The following is a 25,617-nucleotide window of genomic DNA, read 5'->3' as shown; positions in this document are numbered from 1 at the left end:
CGCTGCCTGCACCCGCATGCCCGACTAGCATCACCACCCTGGATGGTTCCGACCTTGAATATGTGGACATCTATAAGTACCTAGGTGTCTGGCTAGACTGCAAACTCTCCTTCCAGACTCATATCAAACATCTCCAATCGAAAATCAAATCAAGAGTCGGCTTTCTATTCCGCAACAAAGCCTCCTTCACTCACGCCGCCAAGCTTACCCTAGTAAAACTGACTATCCTTCCGATCCTCGACTTCGGCGATGTCATCTACAAAATGGCTTCCAACACTCTACTCAGCAAACTGGATGCAGTCTATCACAGTGCCATCCGTTTTGTCACTAAAGCACCTTATACCACCCACCACTGCGACCTGTATGCTCTGGTCGGCTGGCCCTCGTTACATATTCGTCGCCAGACCCACTGGCTCAGGTCATCTACAAGTCCATGCTAGGTAAAGCTCCGCCTTATCTCAGTTCACTGGTCACGATGGCAACACCCATCCGTAGCACGCGCTCCAGCAGGTGTATCTCACTGATCATCCCTAAAGCCAACACCTCATTTGGCCGCCTTTCGTTCCAGTACTCTGCTGCCTGTGACTGGAACGAATTGCAAAAATCGCTGAAGTTGGAGACTTTTATCTCCCTCACCAACTTCAAACATCAGCTATCTGAGCAGCTAACCGATCGCTGCTGCTGTACATAGTCTATTGGTAAATAGCCCACCCATTTTCACCTACCTCATCCCCATACTGTTTTTATTTATTTACTTGCTCTTTTGCACACCAATATCTCTACCTGTACATGACCATCTGATCATTTATCACTCCAGTGTTAATCTGCAAAATTGTAATTATTCGCCTACCTCCTCATGCCTTTTGCACACATTGTATATAGACTCCCCCTTTGTTTTCTACTGTGTTATTGACTTGTTAATTGTTTATTCCATGTGTAACTCTGTGTTGTCTGCTCACACTGCTATGCTTTATCTTGGCCAGGTCGCAGTTGCAAATGAGAACGTGTTCTCAACTAGCCTACCTGGTTAAATAAAGGTGAAATAAAATAAAAATAAAATAAATAAATATCTATTCCTACCCATCGCCCATGCCCTCCCCCCAACCCCACACAGTACCCCGTATATCTCAGGTCTCTCCTGACCTGTGTCAATAGTTTCTGCCTCCTCCCAGTCTCTGTCTGTCCACATGTCACACCTGCTTTCTGGTGAAGCACTTGTAATGTCATTATATGTCAATGGACCAGAAACCCTTTCCAGACTGTAGACCTTAGTGGCCTGCATATGATCACAGACAATCATACAGTATGTAAATAACCAGCATGGTATCTGGAGATTGACATATAATTGCAAAAACGCGTATAGGGCGTATTTGGACGGGGTACAATTTACTGGAAATTGTTGTCATATTGTCTACATACACTGTAGCTGTCATAAGTGGTCTTTGTAGCTCAGTTGGCATCGCATGGCTCTCGTTAAAGCCAGGTTAGTGGTTCGATTCCCAGGATCACCCACACGTAAAATGGGATGCACGCTTGACTAAGTCGCATTAGATGAAAGTGTCTGTTAAATGACATATATTGTGAAATAACACCTGTCATTGAAGAACATTATAGGTTATGACATCCAAAGACACCTTTATGATGGAGTATTACACTAAAGGACAATAAATGGTTAATGTTTAATAAATCATCACTCGATAATCTAATGCTCCATTAATCATATATAGCCATCATGACAACAATTTTACATTAAGTCCGTTATTTTCTGTGGGACTTACTGCTTTATTGTATTGTCCAATCAAACAGACAGTGTCTTGTTTGCTCACACTTTAGTTTAGGGATCCTTGTCAAGCCTTTTATGTCTGCACACCACCAGGGGCTGCCCAGTCTCTAGCAGGATGAAGTTGTGTTTAAGCTGTTTGGAAGCAGTAATACATGGATGGATGGGCTAAAGAGAGCGTTTGCATTGAATGAGGCAGCAAATATCTACCCCGAAGTGCAATGTTGTTGAATTAATAAACCAACATAATTGTCATTATTCATATTTTTGCAGTAATCATTATTGCTATCCATGATAGTGAATCACTTTTAAGCAGAAACAAGCAAAAACAAGCAATTATTTGCATGTTTAAGTATCTTAATAATCCTTCAAAGGCTCTTTTGAAATGCAAAAAACCCAACCCAACTTCTCTCCCACTCAAAAACAAAATGAAAAGATCACAACAATTTGGACTATCATTAGGGCACACCTATAACTGGGTGTACTGCAGCTCTACTAAATCAGGGCTGGCGTCTGCGCCAGGATCCATAAAGTAGAGTGTGGCAGTGGCATCTCTGGGCAGGACCGGGGGGCCCGGGGGTCTGGGTCTCGGCCGGGGCCTAGGGAGGGGCCGCGGTGGGACCAGGCCCTGGATCGGGGCTGCATTCTCGGTCACCTCTTTGGGCTGCTCACGCCGGCAGCGGTTGCTGCTCCACCAGGTCTCCAGGGCGGCCACCAGGCAGGCCAGCAGCAGCCCTGCTGCCAGGATGCAGAAGACCCCAGCAAAGCTTTGGAGCCTCAGGGACCTGCCCTCTGGCTGGGCCTCCAAGTGGCTGTCCAGGTCACAGCGACCCTTCCTGGGCCACCACTTCTGCTTCAGGATGTCCAGGTCCCCTTTCTCCTGCAGATCCAGGATCCTTACAAACACAGAGAGAGGAGTTTTATAGTTCTGGGGCTTCACTGAAAGCACGGGGGTGGGTACTGTGCTAGAGTGAATTGCCATTCAAACATTAGTGATAGGATTATAGTAAACGGAGTGAATTAAATTGGACTCAGTTGTGAAAATGTCAGATTTCTGGTAGAGGATATGTTCAATTAATGTTTTTAATGTGAAGTATTACAATGTAGAGATCTTATTGTGTCATATAAAACCAGGTGGAGTTAGTTGTATGATACTGGATTAAAGTTAAATCAAACTGGTTATAAGAGAAGATGAATAACAGTCCTTTAAACTGTGGGCAGGAAAATGGTGACTCTTTCAAATGAATTTGTTTTGAAGTGAGTTAAACAAGAGCTGTCATCCTGATGATGAAAGGCTAAACAGAGCCCATTAGTAATCTTACAGTATGGATGAGAATGGATATTGGGGAATGATGGCTGAAGTGGCTGAAAAGTGAACAAAGATAGTGAATCTCTCCCAACCGAGAGGATGGCTAAGTACAGGGTCATTATTTAACCCCCTTTACAACCACACATCCCACACACATAGAGCAACATACGATACTGAATTGTATATTCACACTTATGCATAATCGCCATTCAATTTTTCCCATTTGGTATCTGTGTCATTCCACGAATAGAATGCCTTTGGATAGTGTAATTTTGTAAACAAATTATATTTATTTAACCAAATTTTAACATTCTGTCATGAAGAGCACGCTCAACTTCATAACAAACATGTTTCCCCATCTCCAGAGTTAAACAAAAACAAATAAAATACAGACTATAAAAGGTGACAATTAAAGTGACAGGGTTGACCGTAACAGGGTTGACGATTTCATCTTAAATCAGCTATAACTCCACTTATGACAGGGGGAATGGAAGCTGAGCAACAGGAAGGGGCAATTGACCGTTCACTAAGCCCTGCCCCCCTTGGTTACGGTTACAACCTCGGACAACATTTTCCTGGGAAGCCCAATTCCCCATTCAATCACTTGTAAAATCCCATCAAAATTATCTCAAACTGTGTTTCTACACAATTAAATTAAACACAGACTACACCTTGTTGAAACTCTTGAATATGTTGTGGTAGGATGTCATTACAATTGCTTCACAGGAACATGGTAAAATGATGTTTGTAGTGTAGCTAGCACTGAAGGCTCTGAATTCACTATCACCATGCAGTCAAAGCTATAACCACTTTTGGAGCTAACTAGTGCTCTCAAATTGTATCTTGATGTTGACAGCAGATGGGGTTAACATTGCTAACTTAGCTAGCTAACATACATTTTGAGAAAACAACGTATATTAACACTCAGAGTGCTGGAATTCTATTACTACTAGAATGGCCATGAAAGTCAGTCTAACCATTGATATTTCAGTGGTATAAGTATTCCATAATAAATAACAAATTGCTAAATTGGTGCATGTATTATGTTAAAAATGTACATTGTAATCAGTCAGAAAATGTGTTGACTGTAAATAGTGAAATTAGATGATAGTGTATTTTCTGACTAAGACAATTATTGCCTGCCCAGCTGGCATATCCAAACTACACCTAAATGAGATTGAACACTTGAGAATGAACACTTGTTAACACTGGCCAATTTGCTGTGTAGAATGCCTTTAAATAAATGAGATTGAAACTAAAGAGAATAAAGAGACTGATGACCTGTGCAGCTGACATTGACAGCATGCATTAACAAATAAGCGAGGAGGTTACCAAATAGCACTTCTTACATATCATCCTACAGAGGTCCAGTCAGGCCAGACGTTTTGATTGTTATACCCTATCAGAAAGAGCAGATTCCAAGGATTCTAACCTATTTTTGCAACAACAAAAAAACTCTACAAATTGCACGGATGGTCTCTGTTTCAAAACATAACTTTTATCTAGAATAACCATGGCTCTGTGCATTCCTCATGTGGCTACTGGTGACAATCAGCAATAGCCATTTGGGGAAAATATCCTTTCTATTTTCTTCTGTTACATTCCATAATATTCTTACTGTCAAATATGTGTGCTGACTGTGGTAGAGCAGGGCCTGTGATATCTGCTAAATGACAAGTTGATTTCATTGGCATGGTGCAACCATAGCCTTGGCTACTAAGCACAGACCTGGGTTAGGGTTTGGCTGGGGTAGGCTGTGATTTTAAATAATTTGTTCTTAACTGACTTGCCTAGTTAAATAACGGTTAAATCAAATAAAAAATACAACTGTAGCATAATATCAAGTTAACACCGGATCGGATCCACTTGGAGGATTGGATTGTCTGACTACAACCTTTATGAATACGGTATTTCATGTGTTTTGGTGTGATGATTTATGTAGTTAGTTGTAGTTGAGGACTTATTAATAGTTGATACGCTTGATGGTTGTATGGTAATATAATTGTTATTTTGATTATGATTTGATACTGGGTTTACGCTACACTTGTATGAACAGACAAACATTGCGTGACTAAGGTTGCTTGAGCTCCCTGAACTTCTTTTCCCGGGCTGGACTCTTTAGGCCCGAGGTACAGAACATTTCAGGAGGGCATGGGCGATGTATCGTGAATTTTCCACCACCCAAAGGACATCCAACCAGCCTGACAACTGTGGGAAGCATTGGAGTCAACATGGGTCAGCATCCCTGCGGAATGCTTTTGACACCTTGTAGATTCCATGCCCAGGCAAATTGAGACTATTCTGAGGGTTCTTAATGTTTTCTATACCCAAACTAATTTCACACATAACAGCAGATGAAATTAATAAAGTATAGTATGATGGGGGAGAATGGGTAAGTTGATGAGCGAGGGGCAGCAAACAATGCATTTATGTAATCATCAATTGTGAAGGAAAAACAAGGCGGGCCATTCTATTGTGTAATTAGAATAGATTAGTAATCTCAAAACAGTGTACCCTGTACCAGTCCACCGGATCCAAGCAGTTTTATTAGTCTACTCTAGGCCTATTTGGAGTAGGCTATACAATGAGAGAGAGCATAACTTACAATGGCAAAACCAAGACGAATGGATGCACATGCAATGTTAGAGTTGCTACAAGATCTGAACGAACGTGACTCAGATGGCAGGGAGGAAATAGATCATGATACCGCCATTATTATTCTGATTCATGCTGAAAGGCTTTCCGTATCTGGGTAAGGATCCATATCGGGCTGCAGGTAAGCGAGTGTTGGATAATGTTTAAGATCGAATAATGTTTCAGATCAGATGGTACTGAAAGGAGGAATTCGCCGCTGGCCTGTTGCTGTGTTTTACAACATGCTTGACTTGGCCGCTATCAACTCTACCTGTTGTTTAAACAATGCATGAACACCATGAGCAGGAGAGACTTCATCATGAGTCTGACAAGCAGGCTATGTGAGAGACATATGAGGGTCAAGACAGCAGCAAAAATTCAGAGCAAATTGCAAACAGCTCCCAGGGAGGAGAAACTACAAAGTGAGCTGATGCACTCGGGACAGAACCCATGACACCTGGTTCAGGTGCAAGCAACTTGTTTGTGGGAAGTGTTGCAATCAAGTGAAAGTGTTGAAGATTTGTGGTGACTGTTAGGACAAAGGATAACATCTAAATGAGATCCACCTGTTGCACGAAGACATACCATACTGTAAGCACGAACGAGGCCACAAACAATGTGTCTAAGTGAAACTATTTTGACCTGTCATATCAACACTTATATTAATTATATTGCAATTATAATGGTGATTTTCACTTCACAAGCACGCTTGGCGCTTATACTGATGTTTAGGCTACTCACATTTTCTGATTTTCTTCATTGACCATGTGTCTTGCGGTTTGGCTATTTTTGTTTTGTCTTTATAAAAACAAGCTTTTACTGTGTTTCAACACACATGCTTTTTGTTTCATACTTGTAAAAAAGGCACTCCACAAAACATTTATTTTCCACTTGAAATATTTTTTTTAGTTTTCTTCATTTTACAGAGCCTACAGTAATAAACTAATGAAAATGGGGACAGGTGGGTTCAAGGAGGAAATGGCTTTATTGACAAAATCTTGTACTATCCCATCACAAAAGTTCACATAACAGGGTTGCCTAAGCCTGAGGGACAAATGTAAATGAATCACTAATCACATTAAATAAATAATGCTGTATAGAAGTTACTTTGTCAAAGCATTTGGGGAAATTTGGGGGTTAAGTGGGTTCAAATCTACCGAGAAGTCAGACAAACATGAAGTAGGGCATGCCAAATTGGTGATTTTCTGAAAAAAACTAAACTTATTTTAATAGATTGGCCACGGTACAAAATTCTTTAGAACCCTCTTCCCGATAGATTAAAATCTGTCTGCTCTATTTGTTCGGCTGCCCAGAGAACAAGCTACTCATCAATTTCAGTGATGAATGGAGAATGGTACTCATTTTAATAAAGTTTGATCAAAGCCGAATCAATGTCTGCAAGACCACAATGATAGTAACTTATTCACAAAACAAAACAGAATATAATAGCAAAGTATAACATTACTGTAATATATAAATTCTTATATTTTAGGATGATCGTGAGAATGGTCGCATTTTTCTCTCACGTGGCCAATCATCAAGTGTGCCACTAGGCAAAATGTGCTTAGATTGAAACAAAAGGTATGATACAGGTGTGATACAGTTAACACCATCTGTATTAAAATTCACTCACTGTACATCATTCATAACCCTGTTCTTTGAAAGAGCACTACATAACTCAAGATCTAAATGCATATTCCCATGAAACTGATTGAGAGCAAATGGTTGGCATGTAGATGCTGCATGGATGTTTCACTGGAAAAACTTGAAGAATTCTCATTCACCTTTGAGAAGGGGGCAGGGTGACCTCAAAGTTGTGCCTAAAGCAGGGCCGGACTAGCGCATTTCGGGCCCCGGGGCACCAACCTCCAGGGAATTTCAACACATTTTGACATGGGGTAGGAAGAAATATGTGCAGTTTTATAATGCAATTCTACACATTTTGTCATGTGGCTGAGAGAAAATGTACTGTTTTGTTGCACATCTCATGCTATTCTTCACATTTTTATCACGAGGATGAGAGAAGTTTGCAGTTTTGAAGCCAACTTCCTGCTATTCTACACATTTTTCCATTATTTATGACGTGTTCAAATCTGGGAAGCCCCCAGTTTTTTTTTATTTGGGTTCCCTGTGTGCCCGTTCAGTAATACGGCCCTGGCGTAAAGCAGAGGTAAAAGAAGCATATGTGCAGAATATTTTTTGCTCTGGGGAAGAGGGTTCCAGGGGGGTGGGACAGGGAGGAACGTAACGGGTGGTTACCTTTGATAGAGTGTGAGAGGGAGGTGCTTCTCTAACAGGTGGGGGAGAGAGTGACGCGGTGAGGGAGAGACGAGAGACGCAACCAACCAAACCGACTCGCGTTATGTTAGACTAATAGCTGCCATAGCTAGGTTATTCATCATCAAATATGATCATGTAGTACCGGTCTTGACTGCATCAAACCAGGAGAATCTAGATATGCTAGTTAACATTAGCTAACTAGGCTAATTGAGGCTGCAGTGCATGCGCTTTCATCATACAGTTACAAATAACTCCATTCAGAAAATTAAGTAGCTGCCTACCTGTTGGCTCTTGGTTGTTGTAGCCTATCCTCCTTTTATCTTTTAAATTCTGTTGATTAGATATCCTAACTTTTGCCAAACATGGAGGCTCTATGACTGTAGACTGTCACCGCTGTGATGACTTATGATTGGCCGCCAACAATAACAAAAACGAGCTACACGCACCACGCTCCACTCTCGGGAAAAGTAACAGCAGCAGCATAAATTATAAAATGTCTCTCTCTACTGCAGCAGTCGTGTCGGATCTGTACGGGGCCTTCCGGACATGTCAGTTAAAATTACACATACCAGACCTGTGACATTATTTAGAATTACAGATCAGGTCTTGGATATTCGGGTACAGGTGGATCTGTGAAGACCTCTAGTCCCAAGGACCCAAGGATAAAACAAGGTGGCATAGTACGGCTAAAGCAATAGCTATTTATATGTTAAATCCACAAAGTTACAAAAACACACTTGGAATTTGTTTGTTACAGCATAGATGTATGGAATCCAACCAATATTGTGTTTTATTAAAGACTAAAAAGGCACTATTCGTGGAACCACCCATCTACAGTACAGAAACATAAATACAGTAGGTGGCCGTTGGGACAAGTTGGCTGGAAGGGGGAACTTACTTCTGGGAGAAGAGGTCTCTGTAGGGGCTGCCATGTTGCAGGGCCAGGCCATAGCCCTTACTACTCATACTGTTGCCTGTCACTGTCAGGGTGCAGTCATCATCTGTCAGAGCAGCATACTCCACCACAGCCATGTCCCACAGGAAGGCAAAGGAATCTCTCTTGGCCTGGGGAAGAAAATACAAAGGGGTTACATTGAGGGGATGGTGGAACGAATAGGCAAAACAGACATACAGTTGAAGTCGGAAGTTTACATACACCTTAGCCAAATACATTTAAACCCAGTTTTTCACAATTCCTGACATTTAATCCTAGTAAATGTTCCCTGTTTTAGGTCAGATAGGATCACCACTTTGTTTTAAGAATGCGAAATGTTAGAATAATGGTAGAGTGATTTATTTCACATTTTATTTCTTCCATCACATTCCCAGTGGGTTAGAAGTTTACATACACAATTAGAATTTGTTAGCATTGCCTTTAAATTGTTTAACTTGGGTCAAACGTTTTGGGTAGCCTTCCACAAGCTTCCTACAAAAAGTTGGGTGAATTTTGGCCCATTCCTCCTGACAGAGCTGGTGTAACCGAGTCAGGTTTGTAGGCCTCCTTGCTCGCACACACTTTTTCAGTTCTGCCCACAAATATTCTATAGGATTGAGATCAGGGCTTTGTGATGACCACTCCAATACCTTGACTTTGTTGTCCTTAAACCATTTTGCCACAACTTTGGTCATCACAGCCATGAGTTCTATTTTTGTTTCATCAGAACAAAGGTAATTTCTCCACAAAGTATGATCTTTGTCCCCATGTGCAGTTGCAAACCGTAGTCTGTTTTTTATGTTGGTTTTGGAGCAGTGGCTTCTTCCTTGCTGAGTGGCCTTTCAGGTTATGTCAATATCGGACTCGTTTTACTGTAGATATAGATACTTTTGTACCTGTTTCCTCTAGCATCTTCGCAAGGTCTTTTGCTGATGTTCTGGGATTGATTTGCACATTTCGCACCAAAGTACGTTCATCTCTAGGAGACAGAACACGTCTCCTTCCTGAGCGGTATGATGGGTGTGTGATCCCATGGTGTTTACACTTGCATACTATTGTTTGTACAGATAAAAGTTCAAGCGTTTGGTATTTGCTCCCAAGGATGAACCAGACTTGTGGAGGTCTACAATTTTTTCTGAGGTCTTGGCTGATTTATTTAGATTTTTACATATTGTCAAGCAAAGAGGCACTGAGTTTGAAAGTAGGGCTTGAAATACATCTACAGGTACCCCTCCAATTGACTCAAATTATGTCAATTAGCCTATCAGAAGCTTCGAAAGCCATGACCTAATTTCTGGGAATTTTCCAAGCTGTTTAAAGGCACAATCATTTTCTGACCCACCGGAATTGTGATACAGTGAATTATTAGTGAAATAATCTGTCTGTAAACAATTGTTGGAAAAATTATTTGTGTCATGCACAAAGTAGATGCCCAAACCGACTTGCCAAAACTATTAAGAACTACTAAGAAATTTGTGGAGTGGTTGAAAAACAAGTTTTTAATGACTCCAACCTAAGTGTATGTAAACTTCTGACTTCAACTGTACAGATGTGCTCCCACATAAACACACACGTGTCCAATGGTCACCAGCCTTTATCACAAACTTAACCACAGTCTATTTTCAAGTCCATGACACTCAGTCATTGCTGTTCACTGTGGCGTTAGCTAAAATGAACTAGGTAGTTTTCAGTAAGAGTGAACATGGCACATCTGTTTTCTCAGGGTATAAAGCAGTTGATCGCTTGACCATGACTAATGAACAGTAACAGAACCTCTAAAATCCTTTCGGAGTGAATATATATTTCTCTGTTTAGCCTGGCATTTTCCCAAGAGTCTCAGGTATTCCAAGGTCATTATTTCACAAATAAAACCCTTCACAGCCTGTCTGTACACACAATTTATTTACACAAGGTCTTGAACGAAAACTCCCAAACTAAACTTCATAAAGTCAGAAAATAATAATTTTCTTGTCATTTACCATTCGAACAGTATCTCAGTTCATATCACTATGATACTTTTGGTTTTATGACTTTACTCTTTTTTTTAGTATAACTAACATTACTGTTCATCCAACATGATTTTATTTTAAGTACAAACTCACTTAGCAATTACCCCCTTCACTAAGTATCTGGTTTAATAACTGGAAAATAGCTCAGGCTACTATGTCTGTGTGTGAGTCTACCTATGTACTACTGTGAATATTCTCAATTAGCATTCACACTGAACATTGTCTCAGTTTAAATCTCTCTGAAACCTTTTGTTGAATTACTCTCCTTTTGTCAAAACATATCAACAATAGTTACAGTTTTTGAATGTATACAGTGCCTTAAAGTATTCACACCCCTTGACTTTTTCAATATTTTGTTGTGTTACAGCCTGAATTTAAAATGTATTGAATTGAGATTGTGTCACTGGCCATCACACAATATTCCATAATATCAAAGTGAAGTTGTTTTTATTCACAAATTCATTAAATTAAAAGCTGAAATGTTTTGACTCAATAAGTATTCAACCCCTTTGTTATGGCAAGCCTAAATAAGTCCAAGGGTAAAAATGTGCTTAACAAGTCACACTCTGTATTCAAGTGTTTAACAGGATTTTTGAATGACTACTTCATCTCTGTACCCCACACATGGAGCGGGTCAAGAGCTTCAAGTTCCTCTGTGTCCAAATGACTAAAGACTTAAAATGGTCCACACACATGCACAGCCTTGAAGAAGGTAAGACAGCTTCTCTTCCCCCTCAGGATGTTGAAAAGGTATGGCATGGGCCCTCAAATCCTCAGGTTCTACAGCTTTGGCCCCTTTTTTTCCGCCTTCACGCAAATCACGGGGTTCTGGGTCTGTTCCCGGGAGAACAGTATATCATTCACGTTGGGCATTAAGCTACTAGGAGCGCCGCCTCTGGGTGAGCGCTTTCTTGTTTGGTTATGGTGGAACACAGCTCATTCAATGCAGTGTTCGTGCAAGCCTCAGTCTGTGGTGGCAAAAATTCAGATAGAGTATCTCATGATAAGCTGTGAACCACACTACCTCAGGCGAGCATTAGCTTGAGACTTCCTTAAATATCGTGCACCAGGTGTTATTTACAAAAATACATAATCCGCTGCCCCTTGTCTTACCAGATGCCGCTGTTCTATCCTGCCGGTACAGTGTGTAACCAGATGTATGTTGATAGTGTCGTCATTCAGCCACAACTCCACGAAGCATAAGATATTACAGTTTTGAATGTCCCGTTGGTAGTTTAATCTTCCACGTAGGTCATCAATTTTATTTTCCAAAGATTGTACGTTTGCCAGCAGAATGGAAGGAAGTGGGGTTTTTTTTCAATCGCCTACGAATTCTCAGAAAGCAGCCCGCTCTTTGGCCCATTTTTCTCCGCCTTCACAGGGATCTGGGTCTGTTCCCGGGAGATCATCATTATCATTCCCGTCGGGCTCGTCTGACTCGTTAAAGGGAAAAAAAGGATTCTGCCATTACGTGATGAGTAATCGCAGTCCTGATGTCCAGAAGTTATTTTCGGTAGTCAGTATATGAATGTTATCTGTTAGTAGCAAGTTATTGATTTCATGAACCTTGTTTAGTAGGCTAGATATGTTAATGTGGGATATTATTGCTTTACTTAGAGGTAGACATGACAGCAATATTTATATTTTACCACAGGGTGAACTGCGCAGTGGAATTTTCTACTTGGGCAAACCCTCTCAGTGCTAACAGTATAACTCAGGTTCATAGGCTCATGATTACTGCTGACAACAGCTGTAGGATTGACAGAGGCATTTAGGGGAGATACAGGGACATAAATTAGGTTACTTACTCTATGACCGCCAACACCCCTGGGACAATGTACATTTGCAGCAACACTATGATAACTCAGCGACACGATGGTAGGGATTATCTGAGCAGGGTCACATATCTACCTCTATCACTTCAGTATCCCTGCACATTGTAAATATGGTACTGGAACTGACTGACCCTGTATTTAGTATGCCTCATTTTTCTTGTTCTTATTTCTTTTGATCTACCTTATGTTATTTTGATGGGTACATTTTTAAAAAAGCAGACATTGAATATCCCTTTGAGCATGATGAAGTTATTAATTACACTTTGGATGGTGTATCAATACACCCAGTCACTACAAAGATACAGGCCTCCTTCCTAATTCAGTTGCCGGAGAAGAAGGAAACCGCTAAGGGATTTTCAGCATTACAATAACCTAAAGCACAAGGCCAAATGTACACTAAAGATGCTTACCAAGACTACATTTAATGTGCCTGATTGGCCTAGTTACAGTTTTGCCTTAAATCGACTTGAAAATAGCTGTCTAGCAATGATGTAGCATTTAAAAAAGAGGAATTAGCTAATATTGTACAATTCAGGTGTGCAAAGCTCTTAGATACTTACCCAGAAAGAGAGCTGTAATTGCTGCCAAAGGAGATTCTAACATGTACAGTTGAAGTCGGAAGTTTACATACACCTTAGCCAAATACATTCAAACTCAGTTTGACCATTCCTGACATTTAATCCTAGTAAAAATTACCCATCTTAGGTCAGTTAGGATCACCACTTTTATTTTAAGAATGTGAAATGTCAGAATCATAGTAGAGAATTATTTTTTCAGCTTGTATTTCTTTCATCACATTCCCAGTGGGTCAGAAGTTTACATAAACTCAATTAGTATTTGGTATCATTGCCTTTAAATTTTTCAACTTGGGTCAATCATTTTGGGTAGCTTTCCACCATCTTCCCAAAATAAGTTGGGTGAATTTTGTCCCATTCCTCCTGACAGAGCTGGTGTAACTGAACCAGGTTTGTAGGCCTCCTTTCTCACACGCTTTTTCAGTTTTGCCCACAAATGTTCTGTAGGATTGAGGTCAGGGCTTTGTGATGGCCACTCCGATACCATGACTTTGTTGTCCTGAAGCTTTTTTGCCACAACTTTGGAAGTATGCTTGGGGTCATTGTCCATTTGGGTGACCCATTTGCGACCAAGCGTTAACATCCTGACTGATGTCTTGAGATGTTGCTTCAATATATCCACATAATTTTCCTACCTCATGATGCCATCTATTTTGTGAAGTGCACCAGCCACACCTGCAGCAAAGCACCCCCAAAACATGATGCTGCCACCCCCGTGCTTCACGGTTGGGATGGTGTTCTTCGGCTTGCAAGCCTCCCCCTTTTCCTCCAAACATAACAATTGTCATTATGGCCAAACAGTTCTATTTTTGTTTCATCCGACCAGAGGACATTTCTCCAAAAAGTACGATCTTTGTCCCAATGTGCAGTTGCAAACCGTAGTCTTGCTTTTTTATGTCGGTTTTGGAGCAGTGGCTTCTTCCTTGCTGAGCGGCCTTTCAGGTTGTGTCACAAGACGCAGGCCTCCTAATTGTCCCTAGAATTTCTAAGCAAACAGCTGGAGGCAGGGCTTTCTCCTATAGAGCTCCATTTTTATGGAACGGTCTGCCTACCCATGTCAGAGACGCAAACTCGGTCTCAACCTTTAAGTCCTTACTGAAGACTTATCTCTTCAGTGGGTCATATGATTGAGTGTAGTCTGGCCCAGGAGTGGGAAGGTGAACGGAAAGGCTCTGGAGCAACGAACCGCCCTTGCTGTCTCTGCCTGGCCGGTTCCCCTCTTCCCACTGGGATTCTCTGCCTCTAACCCTATTACAGGGGCTGAGTCACTGGCTTACTGGGGCTCTCTCATGCCGTCCCTGGAAGGGGTGCGTCACCTGAGTGGGTTGATTCACTGATGTGGTCATCCTGTCTGGGTTGGCGCCCCCTTGGGTTGTGCCATGGCGGAGATCTTTGTGGGCTATACTCAGCCTTGTCTCAGGATGGTAAGTTGGTGGTTGAAGATATCCCTCTAGTGGTGTGGGGGCTGTGCTTTGGCAAAGTGGGTGGGGTTATATCCTTCCTGTTTGGCCCTGTCTGGGGGTGTCCTCGGATGGGGCCACAGTGTCTCCTGACCCCTCCAGTCTCAGCCTCCAGTATTTATGCTGCAGTAGTTAATGTGTCGGGGGGCTGGGGTCAGTTTGTTATATCTGGAGTACCTCTCCTGTCCTATTCGGTGTCCTGTGTGAATCTAAGTGTGCGTTCTCTAATTCTCTCTTTCTCTCTCTCTCTCGGAGGACCTGAGCCCTAGGACCATGCCCCAGGACTACCTGACATGATGACTCCTTGCTGTCCCCAGTCCACCTGGCTGTGCTGCTGCTCCAGTTTCAACTTCCACCTGACCGTGCTGCTGCTCCAGTTTCAACTGTTCTGCCTTATTATTATACGACCATGCTGGTCATTTATGAACATTTGAACATCTTGGCCATGTTCTGTTATAATCTCCACCCGGCACAGCCAGAAGAGGACTGGCCACCCCACATAGCCTGGTTCCTCTCTAGGTTTCTTCCTAGGTTTTGGCCTTTCTAGGGAGTTTTTCCTAGCCACCGTGCTTCTACACCTGCATTGCTTGCTGTTTGGGGTTTTAGGCTGGGTTTCTGTACAGCACTTTGAGATATCAGCTGATGTACGAAGGGCTATATAAATAAATTTGAATTGATTTGATTTCAGGTTGTGTCGATACCGGTCTCGTTTTACTGTGGATATATATACTTTTGTACCTGTTTCCTCCAGCATCTTCACAAGGTCCTTTGCTGTTGATCTGGGATTGATTTGCACTTTTCGCACCAAAGTACTTTTAGCTCTAGGGGACAGGACGTGTCTCCTTCCTGAGCGGTATGACAGCTGCGTGGTCCAATGGTGTTTATACTCTTATACTATTGTTTGTACAGATGAAAGTGGTACCTTCAGGCATTTGAAAATTGCTCCCAAGGATGAACCAGACTTGTGGAGGTCTACATTTTTTTCTGATTTCTTTAGATTTTCCCATGATGTCAAGCAAAGAGCCAATGAGTTTGAAGGTAGGCCTTAAAATACCTCCACAGCTACACCTATAATTGACTCAAATTATGTCAGTTAGCCTATCAGAAGCTTCCAAAGCCATGACATAATTTTCTGGAATTTTCCAAGCTGTTTAAAGGCACAGTCAATTTAGTGTATAAACTTCTGACCCACTGGAATTGTGATACAGTGAAATAATCTGTCTGTTCATGACACAAGTAATTTTTCCAAAAATTGTTTACAAAGTAGATGTCCTAACTGACTGGCCAAAACTATAGTTTGATAACAAGAAATTTGTGGAGTGGTTGAAAAACGAGTTTTAATGACCCTAATCTAAGTGTATGTAAACTTCCGATTTCAATTCTATTGACTCAGGGGTGTGAATACTCTTATTTCTGTAATCCATGTTCAATAAATGTGGAAACATTTCTAAAAACATGTTTTAACATTTTTAATGATGGATTATTTTTTGTAGATGGCTGAGAAAGTATATTTATTCCATTTTGATTTCAGGCTGTAACACAACTTGTTGAATAAGTCAAAGGGGATGAACACTTTCTGAAGACATTGTAACTAAGATTGTTGTTCATCCAACATGCTTTCATTTTAAGTACAGAAACACAAAGCAATTTACCATTACACCAAGTATCTGCAGAACACTACAGATATTGCCTCAACTAATTGCAATTAGAGGTTCAAAGATTCCTGAGAGTCAATGACAAGTGTGTGTGACTAGACTCTGTTATAACTCATTTGTTTAATTACTGGAACATTTCTCAGGCTGTTGTGTGTGTGTCTTAGGCTGTGAGATATTCACTTTAGCGTAACCATTAACTTCTAATCAGGAAAAAATAAATAAAAAATACACTATTCAATAATAGATTAACAATTCCATTTACTCCCACACCTCCTTATGAGTAGAGCCAAGTAATTGTCTCTCTACGGACCTCATAGTATGCCCAGCATAGATCTGTTTTTGTGTGTGTGCTGAAAGGTACGTTACCTTGTATAGCTGTATTGATTCAGAATTAAACATCCTCATTTATTCTCACTCATTTAGAAAAACTTTCCTAAGTGGCTACAGTTTTCTGAAATCAATTAGTTTAGACCCGGCTGTCCCTGAGCTCACCTTGCGGATGCCTTCAGATGGGCTGGAGACTGAGTGTTCGTGTCCGTTATTCTTGTTGATGGTTCTCCAGAGCTCAGCGAAGGTGCTGTCCTGCTCCAGAGCGTTGGTGCCTTTGGCTCTGAAGTACTCATACACGGCTGAGTCTCTCACTGTTCCGTAGGCTAGGTCCATCTGTTTGGACAAGTCCTGGAATGTCCTGTCGAGGCGAACAAAGGATATGGGTCACATGGAGGATAAGCAGTCATGTGCTTTTGGAGGTCGCCCTATGCGACCAGAATGATGCATTTGTCAATATTTTATTTTGAAGCACTGGATTCCTACTACTAGTTCCCTTCACAAATGCATACAAGAAGCAACACTAATCGAATGTGTTAATTCAGGTATTCAAATGTTTTATATTCAGTTTAACTTGGAGTACCACAACATAAATAATAGTATATAATTGCAATTCAACCACAGTCAAATCTTGCCTTAGCACTTGAAGTTGTGCCTAAGTATCTTCTCAAATCCTCTAACTTACAGGGAAGCAACTAATGAACAAAACAATGCAGAGGTGTTAAGTGCCAAATGTTGATGGCTTATCAGAGGAAAATAAGAACAGAATATGGCTGCAGGCAACAAAAAAGGATGACAGAAAGGACAGTCGGATAACAACGTAAGCATTCTATCATGTAGGAACTCTTCCTATCCATGCCATCAGTGGAAGCATTACCATGTTTACCTCTCAATACTACAAGGATGACGCAAGTGAAGATGTCATTGTTAAAGTCATTACTTAATTATTGAGTTTATATACCCATTCTGGGGTCAATTCGAATAATGGTTTGTTAATATTTTCAGCGTTACTTTCACAATGTTTCACATTGATTGTATGCATAATTTAAATGTAACGTTAATTTAGATGAGACAAAGTCCACTTGATCAATTTATTTAATTTTTTATTTTTATTTCACCTTTATTTAGGTCAGTCGAGAACAAGTTCTCATTTACAACTGTGACCTGGCCAAGATAAAGCAAAGCAGTGCGACAAAAAACAACAACAGAGTTACATATGGGATAAACAAACGTACAGTCAAAAACACAATAGAAAAATCTGTATACAGTGTGTGCAAATGAAGTAAGGAGGTAAGGCAATAAATAGGCCATAGTGGCGAAGTAATTACAATTTATCAATTAACAATGGAGTGATAGATGTGCAGATGAGGATGTGCAAGTAGAAAACAAATAGTTATTGCTCTGGTAGCCTATGGTGCCAATGACATCTATACTGCCAACAACTAGTCTGGTGCAGCCATCTAAGGTTGCAGTAACTTTATATTCGCACAGCTTCTAAGGACATACATAAAGTTTACATAAAAAATGTCATGGCCCCATTTCCATTAGTTCAGTTCTTATAGCTCTGCTGTGATATCGTGCCATCTAGTGGTGTAGCGCGGCTGACTTTGAATGCAGCAGCTAATCATTCTCAAATTCATTGAGTCTATATACCAAATCGAGAGTCAATCTGAATTATGGTTCAGATGTAAAAAATATTCTTATCATTAGTATATGTACTAATGTGCATTTATAGGTACATTACGGAAATATTTGAATGCAAAAACTACTCAAAACCATTCAAATCTGGAGTGAATCGTATGGATGGTTCATGAGGAGAAGATGGTTTTGTGTATTAGCGTTACATATGCAAATAATGAGTTAATAGTTTCCCTGTTTTTTTCATAGTACTAAGTTCAGTGAGGTTCATGTTAGGGACATGATAGCGATGACACGTTTCAAGTTGATAGGCAACTTCTGGATTGTATTTACATTGGTTTAAATCAGTGGTCACCAACCGGTCAATCGTGATCGACTGGTCGATCTTCAAGGCATTCCTTGTTGATCACCAAACATTTCTGTGAAAAACCCAACGATACAGTCTTGCGTTGTTATTCAGCACTGTCAACACTTTGTTTAACACTTTTATTAGTGTATTGTCCCTACTGCAGTTGCAACGAATGGCTATAGCAAAGTATTCCGATAAGCTTGCGATGTTATTATTAGCCGCTTGTCTTTTTTAATATCAAGGAATATTTCACTTTCTCTGGTCATAGGAGTAACATGAATTGGTGCATGAGAATTAATGCCATGCGACTTGAGTTTTGCCATCAGTTGGAAGACGGTCCCCTTTTCTCAGAGATGGCAAGGAGAGGGGGGGGACGGTGAGTCGGGTGAAAGGCAGCCTCACCGCTGCTCCCTCCCCTCAGACTGACCATCAGATGCTCCCTCCCCTCAGACTGACCATCAGATGCTCCCTCCCCAGACTGACCATCAGATGCTCCCTCCCCTCAGACTGACCATCAGATGCAGGCCATCAGTCCAGAAAAAAATACTAATTATTATGCTCACTCAGCTGTGCCTCACAAGAAATACAACAAATAATCTATTACCAGTTTGATCATATACCTACATTTAAAAATATATAATTTCGAAATGGTCTGGGAAGAACAACTTTGGCAGGGCAAATCAAGCATACCCAATATATTGTATTTGTATTTATTATGGATGATCAAGGACCGGATGTTGGGAAAAGCTTGTATTTGTATTTTATTACAGATCCCCATTAGCTGCTGCCAAGGCACCAACTACTCTTCCTGGTGTCCAGAAAAATTAAGGCAGCTTATACAATTTTAAAAACATTAATATACATTCACAGAACAACTGTGTGCCCTCAGGCCCCTACTCCACCACTACCACATATTTACAGTACTAAATCCATGTGTATTGTGTATTGTGCGTGTGTGTGTGTGTCTATGTTTGTGTTGCTTCACAGTCATGTTTTTATCTGTTTTTTTAATCTAAATTGTACTACTTGCATCAGTAACTTGATGTGGATTATAGTTCCATGTAGTCATGGCTCTATGTATTACTGTGTGCCTCCCATAGTCTGTTCTGGTGGACTTGGGGACTGTGAAGAGACCTCTTGTTGCATTTTTTGTGGGGTATGCATGGGTGTACGAGGTGTGTGCCAGTAGTTTAGACAGACATCTCGGTGCATTCAACATGTCAATACCTCTTATAAATACAAGTAGTGATGAAGTCAATCTCCTCCACTTTGAGCCAGGAGAGATTGACATTAATATTAGCTCTCTGTGTACATCCAAAGGCTAGCCGTGCTGCCCTGTTCTGAACCAATTGCAAGTCCCTCCTTGTGGCACCTGACCACAAGACTGAACAGTAGTCAAGATGCGACAAAACTAGGGCCTGTAGGACCTTCTCTCCATCTTAGCTACTATTGTATCAATATTTTTTGACCATTACAGTTTACAATTTAGGGTTACTCCAAGCAGTTTAGTCATCTCAACTTGCTCAATATCCACTCCATTTATTACAAGATTTAGTTGAGGTTTAGAGTTTAGTCAATGTTTTGTCCCAAATACAATGCTTTTAGTTTTAGAAATATTTAGGGCTAACTTATTCCTTGCCACCCACTCTGAAACTAACTGCAACTCTTTGTTAGGTGTTGCAGTAATTTCAGTCGCTGCAGTTGCTGACGTGTATAGTGCTGAGTCATCCGCATACATAGACACTCTGGCTTTACTCAGTCAGTGGCACGTCGTTAATAAAAATTGAAAAAAGCAAGGGGCCTAAACAGCTACCCTGGAAAATTCCTGATTATACCTTTTGTTTGAGAGGCTTCCATTAAAGAACACCCTCTGTGTTATGTTAGACAAGTAACTCTATATCCACATATTAGCAGGAGGTGTAAAGCCATAACACATACGTTTATCCAGCAGCCGACTATGATCGATAATGTCAAAAGCTGCACTGCAGTCCAACAAGACAGCCCCCACAATAATTTTATCATCAATCTCTCAGCCAATCATCAGTCATTTGTGTTGTGCTTGTTGAGTGTCCTTCCCTATAAGCGTACTGAAAGTCTGTTTACTGTGAAATAGCATTGTATCTGTTCAAGCACAATTTTTTCAGGAAGTTTACTAAGGGTTGGTAACAGGCTGATTGGTCGGCCTATAGCCTACTGAACAAACCTCATTACTCCAGAACTGTTTTTAATTGGTTAATGTTGCATTGGCTTATGTTTTTAAATTATTATAATTTTTTTTTAAAAATCTGAGCAGTAGATCTCTGCTTGAATTTTAAGTGTTGTGAGCTGACCACTGGTTAAAATGGACACGTAAATTGTTATTTATGATTTGTCAATTCAGCCCTCTTTTGACTTAATCGCTTAGATTTTTTTGTGCATATTAGCATACAGTACCAGTCAAAAGTTTGGACACACCTACTCATTCAAGGGTTTTTCTTTATTTTTAAACTAATTTCTACATTGTAGAATAATAGTGAAGAAATCAAAACTATGAAATAACACATATGGAATCATGTAGTAACCAAAAAAGTTCCCACATATGCTGAGCACTAGTTGGCTGCTTTTCCGTCACTCTGCGGTCCAACCTATCCCAAACACTTGTGAAGGCCAGGTAAAATATAACCTTTATTTAACTTAGCAAGTCAGTTTAGAACAAATTCTTATTTACAATGACGGCCTATCACAGCCAAACCCAGACGACGCTGGTCCAATTGTGTACTACCATATGGGACTCCCAATCACAGCCAGATGTGATACAGCCTGGATTCGAACCATGGACTGTAGTGACACCTCTTGCATCGAGATCCAGTGCCTTAGACCACTGCGTCACTCGGGACTATTGTATTTGCTATTATGCATCTAAAGGTATAGTGGCCATCTTTGTATGCATCAATGTTATTTTCTCAAACTCTATAGGGACTATTGTGATGAGTGCAAATACCAAATATGGAGTGAATCTGACTTTCAGTCCTTGAGAAGAAGAGTTTGTATGATTATTTTAAGTATTAACTTTACATTGTAAAAAAGTTATTGTTAATAGTTTTATTTTTTAAAGATATCAATGCCAAACTGAACATGGTTCATAATGGTAATGTATTTGATGACCCCCAAAAGCTTCAAGTTGATAGGCCCTTGTTGAGTGGATTTAAATGGACAAGTGAAATCTGATTTCTCATTAATTTAGCCATCGCTTAACCAATCCCTTAGCTTTTCTCAAACTAAGTTAAGAGATGTACCTTGGGCCTACATACCAAATTACTGTTAATTGGATTTACAGATATAGGATCTTCATTTGAGCCAGTTTCCTACAGCAGGAAAATACTCCTACAGTTAAAACCTCTTCATCCTACTTGAGACGCAGACGTCCCAACTAGAGCTCTGGAAATGCAAATGCGCTACGCTAAACGCTAATAGTATTAGTTAAAACGCAAACGTTCATTAAAATACACATGCTTGGTATTGAATTAAAGCTACACTCGTTGTGAATCCAGGCACCAAGTCAGATTTGTAAAATGCTTTTCGGCGAAAGCATGAGAAGCTATTATCTGATAGCATGTAACACCCCAAAAGATCCGTAGGGGATGTAAACAAAAGAATTAGCATAGTCGGCGCTACACAAACCGCACAATAAAATATAAAACATTCATTACCTTTGACCATCTTCTTTGTTGGCACTCCTTGATGTCCCATAATCAATACTGGGTCTTTTTTCGATTAAATCGGTCCATATATAGCCTAGATATCGATCTATGAAAACTGTGATAAACGGAAAAAATAGCGTTTCATAACGTAACGTCATTTTTTAAAAGTTAAAAAGACGACGATAAACTTTCACAAAACACTTCGAAATACCTTTCTAATGCAACTTTAGGTATTACTACACGTTAATAAGCTATAAAAATCATCAGGAGGCGATGTAAATTCGATAGCTGGTCGTCTGGAAAAAATGTTTGGAAAAACACAGAGCCAATGCATCAAGTTGGTGGTCGGAGGGAATCGGTTCCCTTTGGTCGGATCTACCAAGAATCAAATCAGAATCAAATGAGAAAACTCTATACATCCTGTGGAAGCTGTAGGTACTGCAACCTCGGCCTCATTTAATACGGTTCACCTTTAACAATGGGTTGAAGTGGCGCATGGATATTTTTTTCCATCTCCAGTGATCAGATTTTCCTGCGCTTTTCGATGAAACAGACGTTCTGTTATAGTCACAGCCGTGATTTAACCAGTTTTAGAAACGTTAGAGTGTTTTCTATACACACATACTAACCATATGCATAAACTATATTACTGGCATGAGTAGCAGGACGCCAAAATGTTGCGCGATTTTTAACAGAATGTTCGAAAAAGTAGGGGGTCGGCTTAAGAGGTTTTAAAGGAAATGTGAATTATTATGTGAATTATAATTAATGGAAATTTTTTCTAAGGGTTTATACATTTTTCACTAGGGAGAATCAAGTCTGAGATTTCAAAGTTGAAATTACAAACTGTAGATGCCTTTGGGCCAGCATCCCTGTGCTTAATGCTTTCGACACCTTTTTAGAGTCCATGCCAAGACAAATTGAGGCTGTTGTGAGGACAAAAGGGGTACTCAGTATTAGGAAGATCTTCCTAATGTACACTTAGTGTATATTATATGATCAAAATAATGGGAAAACATAGTTTAATACTAATACAATTGAGAGAAAAAATTGAGAGCTTTTGATAAACAAGTAATTTCTTAAAAATCTCAAAGATAGAGGTCAACATTATTGGCACCCCTAATACCTTTCAATACCTCACCCTGCGAGGATAACAGCACTGAGCCTTTTTTTCTAAAACGTTTTATGAGATTGGAGAAGACATTTGGAGGGATATCAGACCATTCCTTCATATATAATATTTCCAGATCCTTGAAATCATTTGTCTGTACTTGTGGACTTCCCTCTTCAATTTAAAAACCAGACTGAGACATTGCAAAATGTTGATTTTGTGGTCAATTAACCATTTATTTGAGGATTTTGATGGAGGCTTGGGGTTACTGTCTTGCTGGAAGATTCACTTGAGGCCAAGTTTCAGCCTCCTGGCAAAGGCAACCAGGTTTTATGATAAAATGTCCTGGTACTGGGTAAAGCTCATGATCCCGTTTACCTTAACAAGGAATCCAGCACCATTAGAAGCAAAATAGCCCCATAACATCCACCACCATTTGTTACAGTAGGTATTAGGTTATTTTCTGCATAATTTTCCTCTGACGCCAGACCCACCACTGGTGTGCATGGTCAAAGAGCTCTATTTTCATGTCTCAATTGGTTGGAAGAGCATTTGGAAATGTTTTGGCGAAACACATCCCTGACAATGCTGCTATCATGAAGTTACTCAGTACTGTCTATTTTGATAAGGTTTCTCGAAGGTTTTAATCTAAGGGACATTTTACTGTGCAGGTTTTCCTCAGTGCATTTTTGTCTGTATTCCAGACCAGGTCTAATAACTTGCCAATTGTCTATATGTTTTGTATGCCACACAAATAAACCCTTGTTACTTGTAATTAGTAATGGGTAATTAGTGAATCGGTGTGAATAGGAGTTTCTCATATCGTTCAGCAGAGAGGCATCATCAATCTGAAGCAATACATTTAATCACAGTCCTTTAATCTCACCTTTCCACCCTGAGGCATGGTGATTACGGTCTCTGACGTTTAAATAAAGAATGATACGTAATTATCACACCAGTTTATTATATTTAGTTTATGGAATGATTCATGAAAGCAAATGTTGGCTGATGGAGCTAACAGCATTTATTGATTAAATCTTTCCTGCCACTTACACACATTAACACTTTGATTTGCACACGCACGTATGAACACATGCATGTACACACACCTTTTTCCTTTTTTCTAGAGTCTTGATTTGGCCCCAAGACAATACAGATATATCTTCTGTAATTTTCTCCTTCCTATGTGTCATTTCCACTCTAAACAGCTACAGCTGAAGTCGGAAGTTTACATACAGCTTAGCCAAATACATTTAAACTCAGTTTCACAATTCCTGACATTTAATCCTAGACATTTAATCCTAAAAACTCATTGTCTTAGGTCAAGTAGGATCACCACTTTATTTTAAGAATGTGAAATGTCAAAATAATGGTAGAGAATGATTTATTTCAGCTTTTATTTCTTTCATCACATTCCCAGTGGATCAGAAGTTTACATAAACAATTTAAAGGCAATGTTGAGTTAACTTGGGTCATAACTTTTTGGGTAGGCTTCCACAAGCTTCCCACAAAAAGTTGGGTGAATTTTGGCCCATTCCTCCTGACAGAGCTGGCGTAACCGAGTCAGGTTTGTAGGCCTCCTTGCTCGCAAACACTTTTTCAGTTCTGCCCACAAATGTTCTATAAGATTGAGGTCAGGGCTTTGTGATGGCCACTCCAATACCTTGACTTTGTTGTCCTTAAGCCATTTTGCCACAACTTTGGAAGTGTGCTTGGGGTCATTGTTCATTTGGAAGACCCATTTGCGACCAAGCTTTAACTTCCTGACTGATGTCTTGAGATGTTGCTTCAATCAACATTGAAGGTAGGCCTTGAAAAACAACCACCTCCAATTGACTCAAATTATGTCAATGAGCCTATCAGAAGCTTCTAAAGCCATGACATCATTTTATGGAATTTTCCAAGCTGTTTAAAGGCACAGTCAACTTAGTGTATGTAAACTTGTATGTAAACCCACTGGAATTGTGATACAGTGAATGGTAAGTGAAATAATCTGTCTCAACAATTGTTGGAAAAATTACTTGTCATACACAAAGTAGAT

At 40.2% G+C, this 25,617-nt stretch overlaps 1 protein-coding gene across 1 annotated transcript in view; it reads right to left on the bottom strand.

The window, feature by feature from the left end:
* Window positions 1–25,617, bottom strand: part of LOC112254905 (glutamate receptor ionotropic, delta-1) — a 453,280-nt gene that overhangs the window by 14,046 nt on the left and 413,617 nt on the right. Inside the window, exons 13-15 of the mRNA XM_024427867.1 lie at window positions 16,964–17,159; window positions 8,902–9,068; window positions 2,436–2,676 (exon numbers count right to left, since the gene is read on the bottom strand). Of these exons, the coding sequence (XP_024283635.1) occupies window positions 2,436–2,676; window positions 8,902–9,068; window positions 16,964–17,159 (604 nt within the window). The remainder of the gene's footprint in view (window positions 1–2,435; window positions 2,677–8,901; window positions 9,069–16,963; window positions 17,160–25,617) is intronic.

The sequence above is a fragment of the Oncorhynchus tshawytscha genome, linkage group LG01, assembly GCF_018296145.1.
Source record: "Oncorhynchus tshawytscha isolate Ot180627B linkage group LG01, Otsh_v2.0, whole genome shotgun sequence".
In the NCBI taxonomy this organism is placed as follows: Eukaryota; Metazoa; Chordata; class Actinopteri; order Salmoniformes; family Salmonidae; genus Oncorhynchus; species Oncorhynchus tshawytscha.
The sequence above is the reverse complement of the archived record's forward strand: the minus strand, read 5'-3'. Positions and strand labels throughout refer to the sequence as shown.